Raw genomic sequence first — 27,972 nt, 5'->3', positions numbered from 1 at the left:
AGTAAAAGTTGCGCGCTAAAAGATATTTTTTCGTGGTAGGTGCGCTATGGGTTCAAGGGGGGGGTGCGCTATGATTTCGGGGGGGTGTGCTATGGTTTCAGGGGGGGGGCTGCTCCTTTCATTTGTCCCGGGCCCCAGGACTTCTGTTGGCGGCCCTGTGGGTGATGTGAGGTGTAGGGGGGAGTGGGTGATGGGTGATGGGAAGTGCAGGGGGGGAGGGTCATTGGAGGTGCAAGGGGGGTGATTTGAGGTGCATGGGGGGTGATTTGAGGTGCATGGGGGGTGATTTGAGGTGCAAGGGGGGTGATTTGAGGTGCAAGGGGGGAGAATGATGTGAGGTGCAAGGGGGAGAGTGATGAGGTGCAGGAGGGAGAGTGATGTGAGGTGCAAGGGAGGAGAGCGATGTGAGGTGCAAGGGGGGAGAGCGATGTGAGGTGCAAGGGGGGAGAGCGATGTGAGGTGCAAGGGGGGAGAGTGATGTGAGGTGCAAGAGGGGAGAGTGATGTGAGGTGCAAGGGGGGTGTGATGTGTGTGCTGTGCAAGGGGGAGAGGGATGTGAGGTGCAGGGGGGGTGTGATGTGTGTGCTGTGCAGGGGGAGAGATGGGGGTATGAGAGATAGATGGGGAGTATCGCAAAGGTTGATAGTGAGGGGTTCTGGGGGAGATAGGAGGATGATGATGAGGGTTGCTGGGGGAGATATGAGGATGGTGATGAGGTGCTGGAGGAAAGATGATGGTGATGATGGTGATGATGATGATGATTATTATTTTACCCGTGCGGCCCGATTTTTTTTTCCTTGGAGCAGTTCGGCCATTCTCACTTTACGAGTTGTGCAGGACTGGACTAGGCAATTACTAGATACAATAGGTTCACTGCTAGAGAGAGGGTGGGTCTCAAGAGCCAGATCCTATACGAAGGGGGCTGTCACTTTGGAAATGCTTCCTACATTATAAACATTAAAAATGTCTTTAAAATATTTTTTAAATGCTCCAAGTATTTTCTCATAGTACAGAACTGATTTAAAAAAACAAACAAAAAAAAAAAACAACAAAAAAAAACATGTAGGATATTGCTTGAACTGCTGTTTTAAGTTCATGACAAAACCTCTCTCAGTATCAAAAATATTGCCAAGTGGGTTTGTGCATTAGAACTGCAGCAGTTCAGTTGCATCTTTGTCGAAAATGTGTTTAGACATCTGTGACTTCATGCACCTTCTGCACTGTAACTTCAAGAAAATAGTGGGTAATGTGCAATTCTTACTTGATTTGAAAAGCCTCTGACCACCTGTCTTTGCTTTAAATTGGTCTCCCCATCCAGATTAGCCGTCTCTATGTGACAAATCCCATTTTGGTCAGAAGAGTAGAGAAGCAGTATGTCCGCTGGAATGATCTCATTGCAGAATAGTTTGACAAAGTCTCCGACGCGCACATCTTTCCAACACTTCTCAACATACTCCTCATCGCTCCTGAAAGAAATGAGAAGGGAAGCCTGTTACCAGGGATTTTAAATGCATTTAGACACTACTGCTTTAACAATACACACGTGAATTGTAATGGAGGTATTTATTGAAAATGTGTTTATCTCTCTATTCTAAAAACCATGTCATATTGATGTCATTCAAATGATCAGAGGTGACGTGGCATACTAAGCTGGGAGAACTAAGAAAACAAAGATATAAGTTCAATATATTTTTGACAGTTAACACAATAATAAAAGTTATTATAATCCTGGAGCTTTTCTTTTGTTCCAGTTTAAATGTATTATAGCAGTGTCAGTAAGCTACTATTTTGTCCTGCACTGCATGCAGCAATTTTAAAACACGAGTTTAACATACAGTACATGCTTTTGATGCATGCTACATGCCAACATCCTCTTAGACATGCTATATTCATTGACACATTAGTTGTGTAGAAAAAGGATTGTAAGACATTAAAATGGATTAATGCCATTATTATATGTTTATCAACAAATACTTCACGGCTTCTCCTGTTTCATGTAACCATTCCTATGATGCTTGTTGTATAAACTGGGCACAGTTGACCTTGTGATCCATATTCGAAAAAACGCTAAATGTTATTTGAAAGGGTAACGCTTCGCTAAAAAAGTGTCATCGGCTTTGATAAACCAAATGTATTTTTCTTCATCAATACTGTATGGGAAGGATCCTTGAATATGTAGCAATAGAAGTACGTCAATCATGTGTTTCCTCCCCCCTTGGTCTATCCCTATCAGGCATATGTCAGAGGAGGGGGAAGGTCCTCCTCAACAAACAGTGACATCAAATGATGGGGGCTATTAATCAAGTTTCCTTTATGGGTTAATGTACCCAGATGGGCATTAACTTCCATTTAAGTGAATGTATGCATGCATTAACATGCAACAGAGCTTGATGAATCAGGGGATATGTGCTTTAAGTTTCAAGTTGCCAAGTTAACAATTTAACTGGAAGACACGTTTTAAAAATAATTATACAGTAGGTGTCTGTTATCGTTGGCAAAAAAGGTATTAGTCACCTAGATTTAATAAACATGTCACTACCATTGGTTCATTTGTATACCAAGCCCTTGAGTGCCAGAGGGTTTGTGTCATCAAACTGTGTCATGCCCTCTTTGGAAAATCATGATCATGCGATCACTCCTCTACGATCAATTTATCAGAGTCACAATGGCCAGGTGCTCAAATTACGTTCACTGCCCAGTGACGTGCCAAAAACGATCTCCCTTAGGCTGCGCTTATAGTGACGGTGACAGCTACGTCGCATCAAAACAAATGCACTTTTCGCCGGCGCCAATAGTGGACGCGACGGAGCGACAGCGCTACCAAAATTCTGGTAGTCACTGGAATTTGATTTTTGGAGAGTCGGCCTCCACATGTGACAGGCTATAAGCCAATCAGGGAGCTTCTCCGCCCGTCTGACTTCCACCTTGCTGACGTCACTGGCCTTGCTGTCAGAGACGTCTCCAGAATCTGAAAAACAACTTTTGCAATGGTGATGGCTGACGTCATCGGTCGCCGTCTGTATAAGCGCAGCCTTAGAAAACAAGCAAAAAAAGGATGATTGGCCATTTGTGGGCAACAGATGTTTCTGGTGTGGATTGTAGCTTCTCCGCACTACCTCCGCTGCTTAATAAGAGTGCACTGATATATACTTGCCCTCTCCTGCGTTACAGTAATCATTAGTTGCCTGTATATGAGGAGGGGAACAGTATTCAGTCCACCGACATTATGCAGCTAGCTAGAGGGGGCAAAGAAGCTCCCACACATGGCTGCCTGTGCCCTACTGCCTGAGCATTATATATGTGCTGACCCTTTTGAAGGCTGAAGGGCTGCGCATGCTTCCCTTGAAGTATAACACATTGGATCATAAGGGCCCCTGGCATGCTGGCCTTGAGGAAATACAGCATACGTCATCAAGCTTACTCTGTATTTTATTCACAAGACAAAACCAACTTGTTTATGCAGTAATTTTTTCTATCCTGAACAATGTACGCTATAAAAAGCACTGTTTAAGTAAATGCTTTAGTTGAAGGTGTCTGACAGATGTAATACGCAGGGCGGTCCATAAGGCAATGTTCTTCATATTTGAAGCAGGCTAGTTTAGTTTAAAAATGTTTCGTTATAGGTTTTCGGTGCCCGTTTATTGGAACAAGTCAAACTGACATTTCAAGTTTCCGAGCCCTGGATACGTTCTGCACCTGAAATACCCCGTTCATAATCAGTCACCACAACAAGAATGGTTTAAGTAAAACGAGGAGGGGATTCTGTTGTGACTACATTTCTTCGTAGCGTTGCCTTCTGTTGCTGTATACAGAGACAGAACAGGCACACAATAATGAAATATGCATTCTGCTGGCTATACAACATTCCAGAAATAAGACTTGAAAGCTGCTTTAGGTGTTCTAAAGAAAATAGCACAGATATATCTGTATATAACATACTGTGCCACTGTAGATCATCTAAATGTATATTTTCCTTTATTTGGCAAGGTATATATGAAAAAGAGATAAAGAAGGCCTCAAAATATAACAGTGCTTATTCCCTCATCTGATGTCTAAGTCTCTCAACATACACTTAGATTGTAAGCTCTCTGGGTCGGGGATTTCCTCTCATTGTCTGACTGTGCTGCGCTTATTGTATTATAATTCCCTGTACTGTATTGTCTTTGTAAAGCGCCGAGTACACTGTGGGCGCTATATAAATAAAAATTGCACACATACAAAAGAGAACGTACAATCAAATGCATCCATTTTGAGCATTTGGGGTGTTTAACCTCCCAGCATTACAATGTACACACCAAAGAGCAGATGATGTATTTATTACATTATTAGTTACAACGCTGCGCTATTATTGTTAAAATAGTCATATTTAAAGAAAGCACACAGATACTTCATGTTATCACTGCAGAGAAGGCTTCTCATACGCAAGATTTTGCTGGGCTGTTCCTTCGGTCTCAAAACAACATGCACACATACAGAAAACAAGTCATTCAAAAAACTCAAATAGCCATACGTGATTCGCAGAGTATCTCAGACTTGTATATACCGTACCCAAGGTGTCTCAACCTGTTAAGCGGTGCAATTGTACAATAGCATATATATATATATATATATATATATATATATATATATATATATATATATATATATATATACATATACATATACATATACATATACATATACATATACATATACATGACCCATTATGACTCATTCTCTTGAAGGTGTTTTTTTTTAGTAACACCACTTAGTAAATACAGGCCATTATGCGGTTTAAGTAAATTGTGGATTCAAGTTTTGTTTTTTAAACGTGAAATTGTTGAAAAGGAAATCACCAATTGCATATAACACTCATCTGGATGGCACTAATTGTGAATGCAATTCAAAACGTAACATGTTGTAGCAATTATTGATAGGATGGCATTTTCCAACCGGTTTGTTATGAACTTTTATGCATTTACTATTCACAAACTGTTGAGGTTCTGGATCATTGTCTGATTATGGAACAAACGGTTGGGTATGGGAGTTTTCCTACCGCTAATCTTACAATAGGTAAATCAACAAGCAACAGAAAAGCTCAATGCTACATCACATTGTTAAAAGTTGACCATAAATTTAACAAATAGCTTTCCAATTTCTTTCTATAAAACAAGGATTAGAAGAATGAATTATATCATATACTATAATATTATTACAGAGAGAACAGCGGTAGCTCAATCACAAAAGTCTATGATACTAAACTAGTGTCTTAAAACTGTTGGCAAATGATGAAGTTAAAAAGAGGTGGGTGGATAAGTCTAAACTTTGTACTTAATCCTTATTTAAAATGTCTGCAGGAAGTTAGTGGGTCATAAAGTGCCAATCTTATTCAGACAATGTTTATATCACAGAAACCCAAGATAAGATCCAGATTAATATAGGGTGTGGAATTGTACACACACACACACACACACACACACACACACACACACACACACACACACACACACACACACACAAACCAGAACAAAGAAATGCATAATTTGAACCCCAGCTAGTTATGACTGCCATGGGACATTATGAACAACACCATAGAGATCTGATACAGCAGACAAAATGGGTGGCTAGTTACAGTAGCTCAAACCTGTGTAAGCAAGAAAAATGACACAATTTTTTGAGTAGTCTGAATATACAGATACAGCATTATGGTTGGTCGCGCTGCCACACCTAAATCCGCTGCCGCACCGTGTTTTTTTTCATCTGTGCTCGCGGAGCCTCAGTAAGGAGACTTAATGGTCCAACGGGATTCACACAGCGGGGGTCCCTGCATCTGAATGGGACTCACGCTGTGTGAATCCTACCGGGCTGCTCCTGTCTGTAAGAGACGCACACTAACCCCGTTGTGAGGTCCCGTTTTTGGAGTGATGTGACGTCATAAAAAGGGTCAGGGATCAGGTAGCATTCGTCCCTCCCTTTTTGATGACGTCAAAGTGGTTATAAATAGCCACTTTGTTTAAATCTCCCGGTCACATGGGCCGTGATGTAGGAGAATTTAAACATGGCTGGGATACCGGCACCCTCTAACGTGGCCTCTACCTTGGAAAGCATGGGGTCCCCAGGGACCCCAAATTAATTAGGTTTAGCTCCGGAAACGCCCTGCTTCAATACTGTGTTATTAAAATAAAATTTAAAATCAGAGACAGAACATAAAACACAGACAGAGCTCAGTTATATTAGCGTTAGGGACCCTTGAATTGTGGTCTGCCGTGCAGTTGGCTCAGGGGCTTACAACAATTTAGGCCAAAAATGTTAAACTTAAAGACCATTTTACTCGATATTTATACATATATATTCAGGCACTGTACTGTGTATGAGTTTCACTGGATGTGCTAAAAACTGAGCTTTGTCTGTGTTTTATGTTCTGTCTCTGATTTTAAATATATATTGCCATGCTCAGTAGCACCCCTCTGTGACACTCATATGCTTATATATATGTTGTGGTTATTTTGGGGGTTCAATAGGAGCTTGTTGGGTGTCCAGTATGTTTTATTAAAATAAAATAAAAGCTTTGCGATCACCTATTAGAGGCGCGCAGGGAGTGACTTATTCAGTCTCACTCTTAGTGAGTGCGTCTCTTACACACAGGAGCAGCCCGGTAGGATTCACACCGCGCGAGTCCCATTCAGACGCACGGACCCCCCGCTGTGTTAATCCCGATGAGCCATTACCGACTGCTATGCGGTGCGCCGCGGACTGTCAAGGCTTTGCACGCGCTTGACGAGCCCATTCTTGCAGCCGTGCGACCGACCATAGCGCTACATGTGTGTGTGGCAGCAAGTTTTTTTTTCCTCCAGATGTGAAGAATAGCACTTCTACAGTAAAGTGTTGTGAGGTCTCTAAAGTCACAATCGTAAATAACACTCCGGAAGATCCATTAAAAAACCCATTACTGCAAAAATAATTCAGATTTCTACACCTGCAGTAGTTCCAATTTACTCTTTATTTTCTGCCTGTAATGCACAGATGAACTGGCTTTGTTCTTTTATGGACAATTGCCAATGCAGAAACACCTTGTTTAGCACGATGAGCAGACTGGTGGCGATATAGTAAGGAGTGTGCTATATTTTGTCTACAGTATATCCCAGTGGAAAAAAAATTCAGACAAGGAAAATAACAATGAAAAAGAACGGACAAATAAAAAAATATAATGAACACTGCGGCGTAAAGTTTTCCATGGACACGCTTGAGATAATTGTCAGATTTGTATGTAAGACACTTTTCTAACTTCACCATCAACCTGACAACCTGACACACAAGCTATCTTAAAATCGCCTATTTATTTTCCTTACTTATCAACTTGACATTTAACAGTGTATCTGAAATAAGTAAGAGGCTATATGTCTATTATAATAGAAATAATGCATTAAATCAAAGGAATGTAGACAGTCTTGTCCAAAGTACCATACTACTGCCTAGCAATGGTGTGTAATCGTATTTCTAATGACATTAAAGAGCAATCCAAGCTGTTTTTTTTTATTTTCTTAGTTGATTGAAGCAGGGGGCATCCAAAGCTGAACCCCATTATTTCAGCTCCGGGGACCCCCCTTCTTCCAGGGATATTTACCTCCAAGAGGGTGCCGGTATCTCCTGCAAGTTTAAATCTCCAGCGTCATGTGGCCCGATAGGAAGCCGCACCAGATGACGTCCCGGCTTCCTATTGGCCCGCAGAATGCAGGAGCTTTGAAAAGTGGACATTATTCAAGGCCACATCGGTGAGCCAGTGCAGCTACCGGCAACCCCCTACAGCGTTAGGCCGCGCTTATAGCGCCGGCGACGTCGCCCAAAATGCCGCCGCCGCGTGCGTTTATAGTAAGCACGACGGCGACAATGCGACGGGGCGACATCGCCATCGCTAAAACTGGTAGCTGGCAAAATTTGATTTTTCAAGGGCTGTCGCCTCATGTGACAGCCCTTGAACCAATCAAATGTCAGGAAACCCGCGACGCTGCCGCCCAGTGAAATATAACTTTCGCCTGTGGCGACGGGTGATGTCACCCGTCGTGTCACCGTCGCCATTGACGACACTATAGACCCGGCCTTATGAATCTCCGGAATCAGTGGGTCCCCGGAGTTGAAATTAATGGGGTTCAGCTCAGGAGACCTCATGCTTCAATCTTAAGCCGCCCCCTCTCCCCCCCCAAAATGGAAACTGAGAAAAGAAACTGCCAGCTTGGATGCCTCTTTAAGAGTGGAGTGTGAGATAACAGGAAGGTAAAAGAGAAATACTAACTAGGATACAAGGTCAATGGGAACAATAAAAGATAAGCAAGTATGAGAACTTGCGACATTTAAATAAACTCTGGAATAGATAATACTTGAAAAGAACATTTTATTTTATGTATTATGCACAGAAATGTGGAAATTGGTGCTTAGAAAAAAAAAAGATGTCTGGCCATTCTTATGTTCAACGTATTTTTAATAGAACAGAAACTTGTGATGAATTTCACATCCATGTATCATATGGGCTTTGGCAGTATAAAATAAGGGCAGATGTTTTAGGCCGCGCCAATAGTGCTGGTGACGGCGACGTCGCGGCAAAACAAATGTATTGCCGCCGTCGCGTGTGCTTATAGTAGGAGCGACGCGACGGCTTGGTCGCGATCGCTGGAAGTCAATTTGATTTTTCCAGCGACCACAGCATGACGTCACCATCGTGTCGCGGTCGCTGGCGACGGCACTATAAGCTCAGCCTTAGGTTCTGCTAAAAAGTGTTAGGTAAAAGAAGAAAGTTAAAAGGGAAGATCTGCTAATATCCATCGTTATTCATATCTGCAGTTTAATGGAAAAGATCTACATACTGTAGGAAAAAATTAAATGAATGATCGTGATATTTTCATAGGTTAATACAGGGGGATGCAAACTTTTTTTCCCTGCGCCCCCCTTACCGGTGGTCCCCTCACCTCCGCGCCCCCCCTCAGGCGTCGGCGTCACGTGGCCATAGCAACGTGACGTCACATGACCTTGCGGCGTCATTTGCCGTCGCGTTGCCATGGCGACGCATGTGAGAAGCTGCTGGAGCCAAGGTTAGTAAGGTTTACAGAGGCCATGCAGCTCCGCCGGCACTTAATTTAAGTGCCTTCGGGAAGCGCGCTGGGCCTCTGTAAACCCCGCACCCGTCTCGCGCCCGCCCCCCCGTTTTGCGCACCGCTGGGTTAATGTATTAACAAAACGAAGACAATTATTTTAAAATCCTGTTTAACCTAAAATGTTTGCAAATCAATAACTACCCTTTTCTAATTTATCCTGTCCCTTTCCTGGTGGATCCGATTCATAAGAACTGTGCAAACATTTCATTACCTTTTCATTGATAACCAACATTCCCTCCCATTTCATTGATTCTTTGTAAATGAAAATGCAGAACAATCATCAGGCTTTCAAAGATGATTTATATGTTGTTATATTTATCAGTTCTATTAATGAATCTCCATTGAACTCGTTTTGTCCCAAATGGGACTGTACCTTTCAAGTGATATTTGATACATTAAAATGGGTTTGGGGTAACTGTAAGGTTCTTATATCTTTATTAACCTTTGACACTGAGACCGAAGTGGATGTGTGGGAATAACTTAGATCAGGCTGGTTTCAAATTCAGTCCTCAATGGCTACCAACAGGCCACGGTTGAGAGATTTCTCTAATAAACACATAATTAACAAGTTAAACAATATGATAATATTAAGATCATTGCATGCAATGCTTTGTGGGAGCAATGAATCCCGTCTTAAAGAGTTTACAATCTAAGTATGGTGGTTCAGACATCAGGAGAAAAAGTCACTTGTCCGAGGAGAACAGTCATTGGGATTCAAACAAGGCCCATGCCTCTTCATAAGCATTTCTCTTACTACTAGGCTCCTTCTTCAGCCCCAATTTTAATTGTCATGAAAGCTACTTGCTTAGGTTTGTATTGCTTTGAAGACCTAGCCCATTGGTTGACCCTTGAGGACTCAACTTTGACTAGCCTGATTCAAGTTACTTCCTGCATGGCAAAGTAATCTTTCATGACCTCATTAGCACCGTACTGCAGATGGAATTTCGCAATTACATATGTCTATTAAAAGCACATGTGACATACTTGAGGATCTCTGACTCAGGTGTGGCACTAGATGTCAATAAATATTTATTCTATACATGCTAAAACATTACACCCAGAAATGCATTTCTAATTTTAGATCCGGCATGTGATGAGATTAACACGAATTCATACAATAAAACTATACCAGTTATATTATGCGCAGGAGCCATAATCCACACCTTAAAACAGTGCAATGGAAAAGCAAACCTGACTGTCTATACACATCCATTGAGTTTTAAATGTACAAAGATCGTATATAGATCGTTGGCACCTCATATCATCATTACATGTGCTGACCCTTATAACTTCACCTAATGATCTCCCACATATATATATATAGTTTATACTGAGCTAATTTTCTTTATTTGCAAAATTAAGTTAAAACAAGGTTCTTATAAAATTATCTTTTAATTCAAAAAAGTGGCATTATATTCCACAGTGCAACATTTATTGGCACTGGTATGATGAGTAGCGATGTCCCTGAGCAAAATCTAGACCAAGGCTCTTCATCTGGGGGCCAGTGGGTCAGATCTGGCCCACTAAGGGTGTTGATGTGGCCCTTGGTCTTGTTGTCCCTGGTCATTTAAAACCAGTTCCTTAAGCATCTACGTTTTCCACACTGAACCTCACTTGTAATTAAGATAATGTCAATGTTTATGGCACAGCAGTTCCAGATGCTTGAAAAATGTTTAAATATACATTTGAATGCATCATACATTACAATAAGCTTCCTGCCCTTTTTTCCGTATATATTTTCGGATCTGGCCCCTTTGAAAAATGTGTTTGAGTCCTGATCTAGAAAGACATACACATACCTCACGTATGTGTATATATTAGGGGTGCGCAAACTTTTTTGTCTGCTCCCCCCCCCCCACCCCTTACCTTGTCTCCGGCGTTTGACGTCACAACTTAACGAGGCCTCGCACGCTCCTCCGTAATTTCATTTAAATGCTTTGGGGAAGAGCACGGGCCTCTGTAAGTGCCGCCCCCACCCCCAAGAAAAATCTCACGCCCTCCAGTTTATGCAACCCTGGTTAATATAATCTCTTTGTTTCTGTTACATATTTGCATGCATTAATAATGGGGTCAATATCATGTCATGGTGTCAGAAAATGCTTTACCAAGAAAACAAAAATCACGAGTAGACAAGATTGCCGCTGTAATTGTTTGTCAACATGTATGCATAATCATGCATAATCATAGAACAAGAATCTCTAGTTTCCGGTCACGTGTCTTTCTGGCTACTGATTATATGTTTCCCAATATTACTATCAAGGACATTCCCCAAGTATAAAAGCTGAGACAAAAGGAAACATAATATTGGGACGAGGAAGTAAAATAAAAATAGGGATCGATTTAATTCTCTGCTAGATTAGCCCACAGTGCATTATGGTCTTCACAGTAACAAAGTATTTATTTAAATAGCCACACATTAACAGTATATATGACACATTTGATACACAGCCCAGCCAGAAAACATTGGAAGGTTAAGTTAAGTTAAGTGGTTAAATAACTGTAAGCTGCTACTGTATGTACATTTCTGCATGTTTAGATAAGATTATATCACCACAGTTATAAGTGGGGAATCTTATGATTCGAGACCCATGGGGTTATTCATTAAACAGCAATAATGCCGATCAGGACACTATTGCAGGGAAACTGACATTTAAGTTATCAACTGTTTCTGTATGATAATGCCCGGATGGGACACTATCGCAGAATGTGCCGGGGTGCGCTAACTTTTCTGCTTGCGTTGCACTGTCTGCTCTCCCCACTGCCTGCGCCCCCCCCTTCTTACCAGCTCCGTGACTTGGCGGTGTCATATAACGTCATGATGTTGCTTTGTCATGGCGAAGGGTCGCCGAAGAGGTGGCCGAGACCAGGTAAGGGACTTACAGAGGCCTCGCGCCTCACCCGGCATTTAATTTAAATGCTTTGGGTGAAGAGCGGGGGGCCTCTATCTGCTGCGCCCCCCCAAAAAAATCTTGCGCCCCCCCCAGTTTGCGCACGCCTGCCCTAGTGCACTGTGTCCCAGGTAAAGCACTATCTGAATTTGCCTCACCTGTTTTGATTTCATTGCCTTTTTTTCGTGCTGGATTGGATTTTAGCATTATTTGAATTCAACGGAATTCTCTTTCAGTATGGATAAGCTCAGTGGTAATTTGACTGTCTTTGAAGTGGGCAAACCTGGTTCTAATCCAAGTGTAAAATCTCACCGTGACTTTGGGCAAGTCACTTTATCTCTCTGTGCACTAAAATTAGTAAGATCTACTGGGCAGGAACTCATTGTGCCTGCAAAGTTCTATGTACAACTCTGCATACACCATCAGTGCTATATAAGACAAATATATATTATTATATTCACATAACATTGAAAAGGGCCAGCATTGTGGTACCACATTATATACATTACACATTTTCTTTTTATATAGTATATCCTAATCAAGTTACTGTCTTAAAGAAAGTTCGAGCAAGTATTGAAGGATGGAACCTATCCGAGCGATTTATTACAGAGACAGTGTGTGAACAAAGTTACTGAAGAAGTGTAATTATGAGCATGGAACATGTGGCCCTGAAAGCTGCATCTCAAGTAGTGGTGGTCACACATTGTAGGAGTTTAACTGCAGCTTAACTTCTGCACAGCACCAGCTAAAACGAGTCAACATGTTTAGGAGACACGTCACGTCTTGCATTAAATTATGCCCGCAGGGCCAGCTCAATGGTGCTGCCATCGGTGCCAATGCACCGAGCCCCATGGTTACAGAGAGTGTGGGGCCTCTGTGACTTTCTTACCTTCTCCTGCACGATCTCTTGCTGACAGTATCCCTCCTTATGGCATTGTGACGTCAAATGTAGGAGAAGGTTAGAGGCCTCGCACCACTTCACTGCAATTTTCCTAGCCGGCCCTGATGATGCGCCAGCTTTGATGCTCAGCGTTGCATTAATAGGTGCAAAACGTCTGTATTTGCCAAAGTCTCAGGTTACAAAACTGGGGCAAAAATCAGCACCAGATTTAGCAATGTAAAACCTCCAAATAAAATAAACTTATTATTATTATTTTTATAAGCCTGTGAAGCATCTGACAGTTTCAATTTTTATGGGTAGAAGCCTTTCAAAATAAATAACTTGCTACTGTTTCTATTCCATATGATCCAGAGTAAGTTGCTGGACTTCCTCTGGATGGGAAAGCATTGGGTTTCTGCGGGTGTTACATGCCTCCTTCTGGGAGAGGGCGGAGAGGGAGTTGTATGTGTGCGCTCCCAGGTGCACACCTTCTGCGTCCAATACCTGGAGAGATACCTGTACGCAGACCCTTCTCTGCAGTGGTGCCAGCTGGCATCCAGCTTCCTTCGCCAGCTGTATAGGGTATGACCGGCAATTGTTACTTATAAGGCCTTAGGGGTTTGGGAGAGACCTCTCAGTATTGCCGGCATACTATCAGGAAACCTTCAAGGCCTGGAGCATGAGCTCCGTGTCTAGGCAAGGAGTGGCTGTTGGGGAGGAACTCCTGACCGAACCCCTACTGTATAATCTAGCAGGGGGTGGACAGATGTTGACGTCCCACAGCATCATTCGCCGCTTTTGCCAGGCACGGATGACCAGAGTCTGGGAACTCCTAGAATACGAACAGTTGGAATGGGTGGAGCCCGAGGTGATCATGCGCCTCATGGGCTACGCCACCCAACGAATTCTGCGCCGTTTGCTCCAGGAGATCAAGGATGCCATGTCCCCCGACTCATGCACCTTCCTAGAGGGGTTATTGCAGACCGGAGCGCCACGTCCACCTTGCGACCCACCGCCTCCAACAGTATGCGGGGGCCCAAAACCCCGCCAACCCCCTCCTGTCCACAGCCTAAGCAGGCTGAGGACCATTGCCTAAGCAGGCTGAGGACCATTCCCTCAGCATGCTTTCGCGGCATGCCGAGGAGGTGGCTCTCTCGTGCTCCATACAGTGCATTACCTTGCCCTCATCGCCCTCCCTGATACCATCTGGAGGTGGGTACTACCAACTAAAGAGGATCTGAGTTGGAGAATCCTTCATAGTGCACTGAGCACGGGAGAGTACCTTGCCCACTTCACAGACTCCTCGCCACATGCCCATTTTGTGGCGCAAGGGATTCCATGTTCCACATTTTAGTGTCAGACTGCAGCCCCTCCTGTCATTCTTGAGGGGCCCCCTCCTGCAGTTCTGGTTGCACTTCTCCCCGCAACTTTTAATTTTTTTGGCGTCCAGTATCCCAGGACACTAGGGCCAGGGACCTCCTCGTCAACCTACTCCTGGCATTAGCTAAACTGGCTATTTATAAGTCCAGGAAGCAGCGTTTGGCTGGGGAGGTATCCCTTACCTGCCAGGCCTTATTCCAGGTGCTGGTGCACTCACGTATCCGAGCAGAGTACAAACACGCTGTGGCCACTTGGCAGGAAGCTGCATTCACTTCCCAGTGGGCCTTAAGCAGGGTGCTCTGCTCGGTATCCACCCATGGTTTTTCTTTTACACTTAACCTCCTTATTTAGTGCACAGTTTTTCTCATTTTACAGTTGCACTGGTTTCTGGCCTAAGTTCATTTTAGTTTGAGCCTTACCTTTTTCTGGTTGGTCTCTCGGCCAACCAGATGTTGTATAAAGGCTTAAAAATATATCTATTCCATATGTTGCAAAGATGTCTTCCCTGTGGGGGATAAGATGTTAGTCCCATTCATTTGAATGGAGCTGAACAGAGAAGTCTTAACAACATATTAAAAAGGGGCCTCACTGAAAACAAAAAGGTCGCAGAGAAGCCATATGATAAAGAATCAGAGAATGTTAGATATACAGTAACCAAGTTTTTCTTATGGAAGCTGTTACAGCCTCATTTATTGAACTATGCTTAATATGCACGTTGGTGCTCTGGCAAATAGCTCTTGAGGTTCTTTTGTTCATGGAAAAGGCCAAACATGTGGCCCCTTAGGGCCGTTCTATACAGCATGTGGCCGTGCGTGCATTTTCCGCATGCTTTCCGTGTATATAGAGCCGGGAGCTGCAGGTAAGTGTATATGCGTGTATATGCTGTGTGAGTGTAAGTGTAAGGGGAGTGTAAGTAAGATTTTTTTAAATTAAAAAAAAGTTTAATAATTTTTTGTGTGTGTGCATTTATTTACCCCCCCCCCCCCACACACACACACACACACACACACACACACATCCATACAAACACGCATACAAGCATCCATACATACACACATACACACCAATACATACATTTGAGCGCAGGCAGCGGCGCGAAAAGATGAATTTCTTCATCTTCGCCGCTGTCTGTCGGCTCCCCTCTCCCTGCTGTGCGCGCGCGGCCCTTCTATAGAAAGGCTGACTAATGTCAGCCAACAAAAAATCCGCGCGTGCGCCCGGCACTATGGAACGTGCCTTAGGTAGCGTAAATGCTCTGCTAATGATCTAACCCAGGGGTGACCAAATCCAGTCCTCAGGGTCCACCAACAGGTTAGGTTTTCAGAAGATCCCTGATGCAGGGACTGAGCCACCTGTGCTGCAGGGATATCCTTAAAACCTGACCTGTTGGTGGCCCTTGAGGACTGGAGTTGACCACTCCTGACCGAACCTCTACGCAAGTCAATAAAGGTATTTGTTTCTCAAACATGTGCTGGCTTTCACTTGACAAATGATAACAATGTTGGCTATACAGGTAGGTAAAGTGGGAGAAAGAGCGGCTCAGTGAGTAAAGACACTGGCTGACAACAAGTTTGAAGCAGGGGAGCCTGGTTCAATTCCCGGTGACCTTGGGCAAGTCACTTTATCTCCCTGCGCCTCAGGCACCAAAAACATAGATTGTAAGCTCCACAGGGCAGGGACCTGTGCCTGCAAAATGTCTCTGTAAAATGCTACATAAAAACTAGCAGCGCTATACAAGAACATACTTATATATAAAAAAAAAAAATGAAATCACCAATTTGACGAACGCAGTTGGGTTGAAGTTGAAACTCTAGGTCTCAACTTTGCATAGATTAATAAAAGCTGTGGAATCAAATATTGGGGAAATAGTTCTTTGATATGCTAATACAAAAAAACTGTTTTATTCCACACTTTCAAGTGGTGCCAGAAAAGACAATTACAATCTCATGTTTTGCTGAAACTCCTGCACAATTTCTGCAGAATAGAGAATGCGTTCAAAGTGAATTGGATGCCTCTGGGAACATAATGACAGTAATGTGATCTCAATGTTCTTATTGTGCAGTGCCTATGTACAGAAGTCTATTCTAGTTAAAATTATAGCTTTAATGAGCTCAAATGTGTTATGTTGCACAGAAGTAATATATGTCAATTATTTTAAGATTAGAACTTCAAGACTTTTCAGATACAAATCACAAACCGATTCCCCAAAAGATCACCATTGGTTTTCACTCGATACGTTTTCTAATATTAGATATATTATATGGCTTTTAATAATGACCAGACCCTAACAGACAGTAAAAGGTTATGCTCCATGCAAATTAAGATCCAATATTTAAGATCCCACTAATTACGTTTCAAACAAATCGTCTATAAACCAGCTGTACTGTACCATTCGGAGCATGGTCACTCTAGTCTAATGACGGGGTACCCCAAGGTTCAGCTATTGTTGAACTTTGTTGGCTTTTACATTTTGGAGAAGAAAAAAAATGCTGCCAGAAGCATCGTTGCTGGCAAATTAATGAAAAAGGAGAATTATGACTTCACCTTTTTTTATTTGATCACACATATTACTTATGACCATATGTGATGCAGAAGATTCTGGGACCAACAAAGTTAAATATTTGCTGAAACTGGGGTTGTACACGGATTGTACACAATAAAAGGTTCCACGGGACAGAGTAAAGTGCTACGAGTGGTTGTTCTATAGGGTTGTTAAGATGTAAATGACCTCATAAAAAACACTAATGATCCCAAATGTTATAAAACTTGAGGAATGGCTGCAGGTTATATAGTTTAAATGTCTTCGCGTCCGAGACTAACATGTACCATTATAATTCCTTCTAGTTTCATGCCATATGTAATAGAGAATATTTTAATTATTAAGCTGATGCTCATCAGTCATTATTATTCTGTACATCTAAATAGTGGTGTGCCCTGTATCTTACAGTATTTATGTTAATTAGAAGGCAAAATTTGAAATGATTAATTAAAGACTAGAAAAAGTGGAGTGTAGCTATTTTAAAAACATGTATGTAGGTATAGCTTTATTTATATAGCTCCATCCATGTACATTGCACTTTACAATATATGTGACATAATATTATAATGCAAAGGGATAAGTGCTTCAGACATAAAACAATAGGAAAAGGAGTCCCTGTCCCAAAGAGCTTACAATCTAAGTGGCTAAGAGAGGAGAACTTGGAGACAGAAGGATGGTGTTCTGGTAAGTGCGTCTGCAAGGGGCAAAGGTCAGTGATATGAGATGTATAGTAGCAGCCAGCGGAGCTTCGTTAGGCTGCGTCCATGGTGAATTGTGCCAGGCGGAGGGAAAGCGGGTGCTTTCCCTGGCCTTAGACCGCGCGCCGTCCGGGGGCGTGTCGGGGGGGCTCTGACGTCACGGAGCTGGTTCGTCCTTGAATTAAATTTTTTTAGAAGACTTACGCTTCCGCACGCTTGCGTAAGCGAGCCCCTGCTAAAGCCGCTCTCATTGCGGCTGCAGGGACTCAGTGCCGAGCAGCAGCGCGCCTCAGCACGGGTCAGCGCATAAGCGCTGACCCCGAGGCCAAAAGCTTAGTTAAAGAGATGAGTTTTAAGAAAGGTCCTAAAAGGTAGAGAGAGAGGGTACCAGTCGAATATTGTGAGCTATGGTCTAAAGAATTTTGAGACCTGTTCAGTTTATGAGAAAGAATGGAGAATACGTCTCCATAAACAACAAAGAATCCATTCCAACTCAACAAATCACCATCATCAATTTAGGTGATTGCTGCTATTTGCTAAACAACATAAAAGTGACTACTCACTGGTCTGAAAAGATGGAAAACTCTGCCGAGATCTGGAATCAATTATCTGAAGGTGTCACTGTTTTAACCCAGTCAGTGTTATTGACAACTACATTGCAAATCCACTTAGCAGTGCCAGCACTGAAGTCGTTTAAAGATTTACCTAGTCTTCCAAAAGAAGACTGTCTTTGTACAGAATGGAGAATTGGACAGTGTCTACATCTTTTACAACTAGATCTTTAGTTCAATTAATTGTAATTAAAGCCCAAGGTAAGGAAATATATATATTTATCATGATTTCTCAAACCTATTCTTGGAACACCAGGTGTATAACATGTGTATAACAAGGGAGTTTGCAAAAATTAGATTGTAAGCTCTTCAGAGCAGGGACTCCTTTTTCTAAATGGTACTTTACACCTCTGGAATGCCCTTCCCCTCAATACCCGACTAGCACCCTCTCTATGCACCTTTAAGACCCACTTGCTTAAAGAAGCATATGAGTAGCACCGTGGATAATAGCACCTGATACAGAAAGCTTGGCCCCCTGCAAACGCACTTACCAGAATGCCCTCCTACTGTCGTCGTACGTTTTTCCTACCTACCAATTAGATTGTAAGCTCTTCGGGGCAGGGACTCCTCTTCCTAAATGTTACTTTTATGTCTGAAGCACTAATTCCCATTACCTGTTATTTGTATTATTTGTTATTTATATGATTGTCCCATGTATTACTAATGTGAAGCGCTATGTACTTTAACGGCGCTATATAAATAAAGACATACATACATGCACATTTATTTAGTATAAGAATGTGCCGTTTATTTCTTATGCTTTGATACAGTATGTTTTGGAACCCATAATCGGGATCAGAAAAGGAACTGAACTTTCTTCTATCAATTTCTTTGCTGCTCATCCTCTATACTGTCATTTAAGCCTAGGACAGAACAATGAACAATTGTATTGATGTAATAAAAATGTGATAAAGTATCTGAAGCAGCGGAAGATAAAATTACCAAATGTCACAGACATTTAGCCTTAGACAAGGGTCAGAACAGTAGCTTGGCATAGATACAAAGACATTTTATACTGCATTCTCATAAATTATAAAAGAAAGAAGTCCATTTAGCCTACTACGCGTCCCAAAACTACTGGCCAAAAACAGACAGCAATCGAATCCAATTACTGAGGATTAAATCATATTAATGTGTCACATCTAGAGTGAAAGACAGAATTCTACCTACTGTATGGAGAGAAAGGGGTGTCGTATTCCTTAGATACATAAGGTCAGGTCTACAGTAAGACTTTAACCTATAAGCAAATGACAGCAGCTGCTACTAAGAATTTCACTTCCAAAGAAAAAGTCAGTAACAAGGCTGGGACAAAACATTTTCTTCTCAAAAGGTAGATAAAGACATATTATATCAGCAAATATAAGAACTACGTGTTTAGGGTGCAAAAGTTGGTAGCTTTCTCAGCACCAAGATGAGAGTAAAATTGTGCTTGAATACACACATTTTATTTCTAAATGTAAGTTAGATTAAAAAAAATGAATAAAGCATCAAGCCATCTCCATTTTAATTATGTAACACGCAGAACAACCTTAGAGTTTTTAATATTAATAATATAATATATCTATATATTAATAATATAATATTAATAATCACTCATTTGAATGTACAATAATCCATACTATAGAATCATTTATATTACACACTGTAGGGTTATGTGTTGTTGAGATTTATGTTTATTTTAGATATTATTACCCATCTCTGTATAGTTATTTTCATGCTGTGAAGTTGTTCTAGTAACATTACAGTTGTGCTTTAATGAAGTCTAGAGAGACCTTTTGCTTGTACCAACATTCACAATAAAAGCTACCATATGCTTCACTTTCTCTGTATTTTTAAATTGTCTGGTATGTAAAATGTTGTGTACATTTATATTTCCATAACAAAATAACACAAATAATAGTAAGGCATTCCACTGAATTAAAAAGTATACATGAATTCAATAGCGCAATATAAATTTACATTGTATTTCATATAAACTAACAAACAATGATTTAGATTATGTAGTATGACAATATTAGGGCACATTTAATTTGACTTCGGAATTAAATATCAAAACAAAAAATCAACATTTCAAATTAAATTTAAAGATACCTTTATGGAAACTGAGCCAACTCTAAATTCTTATTAAATTGCTAATTGTACCCAAATGACAAGCAGTTCCTACAAGAATTTGCAGATGTGGAACAGCTATCAGGTTTCATTTATACTCCATGGTATTCCAGTCACCATGTGTGTGGTTTTGATGCATTACCGGACGTCTGAGAAGAGACATATTCTTCCTAGTAAATAAGGCAGCCTATATATTTGGCACCTATTACAAGTGATTTCTGCAAGTTTTCAATTTTCAATTCCCTTAGGTTAACACATCTGTGTCAATATATACAGTAGTAGAAGGCACAACATGTTGTCCCACTCTGCTGGTCGAATCAGGACAACTGCAAGCTTATTACAGATGTGTATACTCACACTGTTGCGCTGTACAGTACATGGGAGTTAGAGAGATAAATGCCAGCAGGTTTGGCAAGAACAGAACAGATTTCCAAACTATTGACAGAGCCAGGACAAAGCCTCCTTAAGATTAACCTTGGTAAGAAGCAGAAATAAGCTTCTCAAGGATCATACTCCAGCTGCAGCAGTTTTACAAAGTTGAGTAACGTACTGTACACGTAATAGATGAATGTTTTGCTCTGTTTCTCAATTGGTAACGGATTATAATGATAATCTAATGTAAAAAGAAATAGCAGCACCCCAGGTTGCAGTTTATGTTAGTTATAGGACTGAAGCAGGAGATTTCCGGGACAGAACTGCGTTAATTTCAGCTTAGGGGAACCACTGCTTCCCCAAAATACTTACCTCCGTCTCCATAGGGGTGCCGGTATTGCCATGTTTAAATATCCCTCGTTACGTGAGTCAATATGAAGTCTGCAAGACACGGGGCATGTAAACCTACCATTATGTTAGCCCCAGCAAGCCCCTTCAGTGATCCTACCTGCAGAGATACTGGCACCCTCTATAGAGGTAAGTATCTCAGGAAGCAAGGGGGCCCCGGAACTGAAATGAACGCAGCTTCAATCCTAGAACTAAACAAATATAAACTACAACCGGAAGTGCTGCTTTAAACCAAAAATTGAAAAACTAAAAAGCTCGTGTTTTTAAATCTATACATATTTTATTGAGCACTCATTTTGATAACTGCCTGAAGTCACAAAGTGGGAATAATTGTGTAGTCATGGTTGCCAGATTAATTCTGGTAGAAATATTTAGCAATTAAAATGAGCAAATGTGTTTCAATTGTATGTAATAAGTGTCACAAGCGGCCTTTTTTTGGTGTTGGCAAAACTGACACGGGAAACCCCATTTGAAATTGCGCTGGTGAGCGCTTTCAATATGTATCAGCGTAGAAAAAGCCTTCTTTCTTTTTATGAGCGCACAAAAATAGAGTGCTTTAGGCATGCAGATGTTAAAAGTACTAAAAAATGTTTTTTTAAAAGACTCTGTACGCTAAAAAAGGATAAAGTGTGTGGCATAAAGCCTAATAAATGTGTTAATGGTGTCAGCGCAGAATGAATTTGCTATGTTTCAAAACAAACCTAGTACAAATGTTTCATTATATCGGTTAACTAACAAAATGTGTTCTTTTCCTAGAAGGGATATTATAAATAATACTACACTAATCACTTATATTTACCTACACAAGTTCTAAATAAAAACATTTCACATAATCCTGTCTTCACTTAAATTGTATCAATCAGGTACTCAACATGACCCAATGCGTCAAAATGAATTTATAAACAACAAATTATGCATCATATTGTATGTGCAAAGACGCACGTTTTATAAAGGCTTGTATTACTTTTCAGCATTTACATTTTGATGCAAAAACTGTAAAATATCCTCTTAATACAGTAGATAGGTCCTTTAGTGTCAGACCAAATTGGAACATTTTTATACTTTTAATAGCTAAATATTATTATCAGAAGTAGTTACTGTATGCAGCCATGACAACTTTTAACAATAATATATTTTAAAGAGTAGTGTTACTCTCTCTCCCCCCTACATAGTTTGGGCTCAAATACTGTAGTCTCTTTGCGTCAGTATAAATAAATTAAATGAATAAAAATTGTTAAATAAATTAAATAGAAGTAGTTCTAACTGTACTGTTGATGTGTACAGTTGCAGGCTATGTGAAAGGCAATCTGCATTTGTTTCTTGACATTATTTCCCCAAATTGCAGAGGAACAATCCAGTCACCCCTCAGATCTTATGAATCCCCTTCATTCCCAGAGGGACCTGGCGTTTATAGTCACTAAGGCTACAGCCCCAGTCACTGTGTGCACGCGCACATTGCAGCGCCTGGTGGCGCTTGCACCAGTTTCAGCCGCGATCTGTGGTCTATGGGTCGCACGTCTTGGCAAGCAGAGAAGAGCAGGGGGAGCAAAGACGAGATCTAGGCTACGGCCCCCGTCGAGGCGTGGCCATGATGTCACGCAGCTGGTTTGCCATCATTGGCAGAACCACCACCATGACCATCGCTTGGTTGCTGCGCCAAAAGTCAAATATCTTGACTTTCCAAAATCTGGTCACGTTATTTACACTTGGACTGGGGCCTGCCCCATAAAGGGCCGTACCTTGCTCAGGCCGCGCACGCCATCGTGCGTGCAGTCGCGAGCACTGGGACCGAGGCCTAAGAATGAAACCTATTGCTGAACTATCTCTCTGGGCTACACAAAATGACAAAGTGAGATCTCCAATAACAAAAACTACCGTATTCATCACCTCCTAAATATTAGTCGCGCTGCAATATATCTCTGTCAGGCAGCATCTATGCAATATTCTTATGTGCGCCATTTTGTTGCTTGTCTGAGTCTATATTAGGGATTCATGGAGGAGATTAGGGATGGAGTTACATTTGCACGTTGACACACAGTTAGAAACAGTATAAAGAAACTGCTTGTGTTACTTTTGGTCAAGGTTTTCTGTGTTGTTTTTCTCCGTCACCTAAATATGATGCAAGAACGTGTTTTTTTTTCTGCACAATTATAGCACACAAAAAAATGCCCCAAATTCTACAGTAGTATAAATAGTTTTCACATACATGGCGCCAAATCCCTAAGAAAAGGCAACTTGTTTAGACGCACTGCATCAGCGCAGACTCAAGTCTTCATACATAGCCCCCTATACGGTTGCAGTTTTAGAGAAGTTTAAAAGTAAACATGTTTTTCTTTTTAGAACTAATTATTGTTGCACTTTAAAAGTAATCACGCTTCTAGTTTTCTGTCAACAGTTTTGACAAAGGGATTCCCTGAGATTGCCGTTTTCGCTCTCATGCTCAGGGCCATTGATTTGTAAACACTGTTTTGATGCAGCCTTGCCCTGCATTCTTTGTGTGCTATCTTGTGTGTCCTGGTATGCACAGGAGGGAGGGAGACCTCTGTGACAGATCATTTGTAGGCTAATCCCGGCTTTTTATAAAGAGTCTTTAGCATGAATATTTATACTGTAGATAAGGATTAACGTTAAACAAGAGTGGGAATCTTTTCACCAGCAAGCACAAACCATTCAGCTATTCGGAGTGGCCTGTAAAATTTTGCGTTGTAAACGGTCAGCGGTGGGTCCTGAACCAGCTGGGGGCTACAATCACCATTTACCAACCCAAATCAGACCTAGATTGCCCACAACAAAAGCAGAATTGGCAGCATATCCCATAATGTCCATTATTGTACGGCTTGGAGTTGAGAATATGTATGACATGCACAAATACTTAGCTGAACTTATCCTTCTATTGTATTTGAATATCTGTTCTTTAAAGCATTGTAAGGAACCCATGTAGGCACTATAGAAATATATATATATATATATATATATATATATATATATATAAATTATATGAAATCAATATCAAAAACAGTAAGGGAGACCTTTTGCTCAGCTGAGTCCCAAGTGCAATGCATTGCAAACCAAATAACTTTCACAATTCTTAACCAATAAAGGATTTTAACCAATAAAGGAACCATTGATTTTTTTCTTGTATAATCGCCATATAAAAAGACATCAACATTTTATGAATGCAGCAAAGTGATAACCGGTTCTTAATAAGTAATTGCAGCAACTTTTTATAAATTGTAAGTGGATTGTGGTACAAAAATAAAATGGTTGAAAACCCCCCCCCCAAAACAAAACAAAAAAACAGAGACGTTTTATTAAAAGGTGACAATTCTCCTTTTAACAGAGTTTCCTGGATTGCGTGTTTAACACAATTGTTGTTAAGGGGGTCAGGAAGCAAAGAAGTGTATATACATATGAATTAAACCAGCATCCCTACACAAGGTGCTGAAGTTTGGACTTTATGTGAGAAAGCAGTCAGACTGTGTAATATTGAAACATTAGTAAAATAGGTACGGAGATAAAAAGGAAAATTAAAATAAGGTTAAAAAAAATAAATCCATATGTGTATTTGGACTCTGACCTGCTTATGTTGTCCAACTGTAGGCCATATAGTTCTGTATTAAACTAAATGGGCATAAGTTATTTTCCTGTGCTTTATGGCATAGCAACGTTTGGTAAATAAAGCCTGCAATGTTTCTGAATGTCATAAATTGCACCACAAGGCGTCTGAAGTCCACGCTATCTCCTCAACCATGTCCAATGTAGAATAATAGAGTTACAATTGTCTTTCAGTAATCACAAACAAACTTCAGCAACCGAAAACAAGCATATGCACCGAGTTCTGGACAACTTCACTGCCTACTTGGCCCAATAATGTATTTAACAAATTGTGAATGTTCCTTTTTACCCTGATATATTTCGTAATGTAATCTTCCAGGAGTTACTACACACATTTTTATGGTGTAAAATATGATATGTGGACAGTGGTTGAACTGACTTAAAAGGTTGTGGAATGGTGACTGTTTAAATTAAAAAAAAATAATAAAAATAAAAAACATTAAACCTCGGGCAAAGCTCTTTTGATTATTTTAAAAAGAATTATACAATATTTATACTGTAAAAACAGGAAGGAAGAGATGTGTTCTGGAATAAAACACCTTTCCTGTAAAAAGAAACTGGAACTGCGTAGAGAAAAAGAAAAGAGTGATAGTCTAGATTGGTCAATAAACAAAAAAATGAATGGTAGTCCATACCCCCAGCATAATTACACCTAGACCACTATTATAGGGGGCCGTTTAAAAAAAATAAAAAATGTCTGAATGTTTTTGGCCTATTACTGTATACATTTACACCACTTTGAAATAATTGCAGCGTTGTTCACTCAGTAGGGAATGAGATGCTCTGTAGCACTTCAGTAAAAAAGACTTCTTACATACTGTACTGTAGTGTTTACTCTGCTATTCAGAAGTAGACTTTGGGTCTATATTTGTAGACCTTTTAAATGAGCCTTACATCTTTAAGCAAGTTAAAAATACACGTTAGCAGATGGACTGCGACTACAAATTATTCAGAAGTGCATTTCTATTGCAGGCTCGTCCAACAGTAAAGGGAATAAGAATGGCAAAAACTACAAAGCTTCCAGGAACACAATGAATGGTCAATCAAAAGCTATCGAAACTATTGATGACTTACCAATTGCTATTTCCTATTCCACTTACAGAAATACCTGTGCAATTACTAATACAGTAATTGATCTAATAGTAATACATTACCATACTACCAATTACACCATTTCCATTAGAATAACATTGCTCAGGATAGTTGAACATTTGCTTGGTGCTTTGGGGATAACATAGAAGATTATAATTGATTGAATAATGTCTGTTTTGAGGAATTCACAATTTCCCCAGTGTTTAGTCAGAGAAAAAGAATGGGGAAGGATATAGAATGGGACTAGACACACATTCTCCTTACTTTCACAGGTGCATGAGATTTCTTGTGAACCAATTGTAAATGAGATGGTCATAGACTCAATAATATGGTTCGTTTACACAATAGTTCATTAAGTATCACTGTCTAGAATGGGGTTCTGCCATAGGGAAAAGACAGCTGTCAGGTGTATAGATTAGTGGGGAATAGTCAGTAATTGGTTTATGTAATGTTCATGACTCTTCTTTCAAGAAATTGAGCCAGTATCAAAGAGGGTCTAGAGGACAAGCATTTCAATCACTTCCAAGAAGATGACAATACAATTCATTATCAGTATAAGATCCACTTTTGAAAATAGGTCATATAAGGTAATTTCACCTACTGTCAATATTACACTATATTGACTCAATTATAAATTGCATCTACTACATAAATAAAAAAATAAAAAATAATAATAATAAAAAAGGATTCCTAGAACTTTGACTACAACTTTTGCCATTTATCTGGTAAATGATACAATTACTTTTTTGGGATGCCAGCTACAGCTGCAGAAATTCCCCTCTTGTTTAATCTCTGGCTCACATTCAATATTATGCAATGCCATCTTCCTGAAACCGTATTAAAATTAATTGAGCTTTACTCTTCCCTAGCAACGGGATGACGACTTTCCAGAATATTGAATAGGGGCCGTTGTGGTCAGTGGGATCCGCATCATATTATGTGCAATGAGTTGTTGCCCCCCCCTGTCTGAAAGGGTTAAAATTACATTATCTAAATGTTAGCATCTTTAATCTCCAATTACAGTATGAATGCCAGTGTCATAAGTAATCAATAACAATTACAGTATATTCCTAAATGCCGTTCAAAATATAAGATATTAGGATGGCAACTGTACATTCTCCAGCCACATTTCCAAAAGGACAATGGTAGAAGTATTGTACAATTATTCATTTTGTATCTGAAATACCAATACAATGTTATAGTCTTAACATACAATAATAAATATGAGTTTTCCAGTGTTATCAAAAAGTTATTTACCTGCTAAACACCATGCAGATCATGTTATTAATCTCCTTGTCCGACTTATACCTCCTAAAATCCTCCCAGATATCCTTAATTGCGGTTATAGCCAAAATAACGCAAATGGGGATGATGGACACTACAGGCTGGAAGGCATTGACGACCGGCACAAAATTCAACGCGGCCACTGCTATAAAGTACATGTTTGCAAATCTATGGAACTGCTCAAAGAGGTTCTTGGGGATGAAGGAAAGGAAGGTATACTTGGTGGTCTTGATATAGTTGGTCTGGTAACAACTATTGGGGTTCTCCTTCCATTTGGAGTCGTCAAAAAGGAAGTTGGATTTGACCACACGATTGGAATCATCTTTTTTCTTTTTCCTTCTTCCCCTGATTGCCATTTCCCATATGTCAGGAGTAACTGAAGTCATTTTCGGACATGCAGCTAAGCTTTAAAGTGAAACTTCTTCTTAATGTCTTCTTGGAATGGGGCAGCCGGCAGATCTATGGCTAAGCATGCTGGATAGTTAGGAATTGGTTCTAATTTCTTTGTGTCTCCCAAAATAAGAATGAAACAAAAAGCCTCCACGATGTCCAGAAGCTCCTCCAGGTGCTCCGATTGCCGGCTGACTGTTTCCTTTTCAATACTTTGAAGCTCACCTGTTGATTACAGACGTCACTCCTACTACCTGTGTCACTCTATAAACCAGTTATTCTAATGGCAGGACAGCAGCCTCTGGGTCCTACAGCCTGTCACTTTAAACGTTATTTAGCACAGGGATACACCAGTCACTTGATGAGAATGTTAACATCTAGTCACTGCTGTCACATTTAGGACAATGAGATTCCAGTGTGGCATATGTTTGCTTATAATAAATAGCGTGAGAGAGCACATAAAAACATTATACTGCAGTAAGTCACACTATGTACATCCATGCTCTTTGAACGAAATGACAATATTTTTATTTTAACAGAATTTAATGATCTATGATGTGTGCGTGTGTGTGTGTGTGCGC

General features: G+C 40.6%; 1 protein-coding gene across 4 annotated transcripts in view; it reads right to left on the bottom strand.

The window, feature by feature from the left end:
• ATP10B (ATPase phospholipid transporting 10B (putative)) overlaps positions 1–27,972 on the bottom strand; it is a 255,531-nt gene that overhangs the window by 52,137 nt on the left and 175,422 nt on the right. For 3 of the 4 annotated variants that reach the window (XM_075601935.1, XM_075601934.1, XM_075601933.1), the window contains one exon: positions 1,262–1,466. In XM_075601935.1, the coding sequence (XP_075458050.1) occupies positions 1,262–1,466 (205 nt within the window). Of the gene's footprint in view, positions 1–1,261; positions 1,467–26,974; positions 27,633–27,972 lie in introns of those variants that run through there. The other variant, XM_075601936.1, reaches the window with a different exon arrangement.

Source organism: Ascaphus truei, chromosome 5 (assembly GCF_040206685.1).
Source record: "Ascaphus truei isolate aAscTru1 chromosome 5, aAscTru1.hap1, whole genome shotgun sequence".
Lineage (NCBI taxonomy): Eukaryota > Metazoa > Chordata > Amphibia > Anura > Ascaphidae > Ascaphus > Ascaphus truei.
Note: the sequence above shows the minus strand (reverse complement) of the source record. Positions and strands in the feature narration are given on the sequence as shown.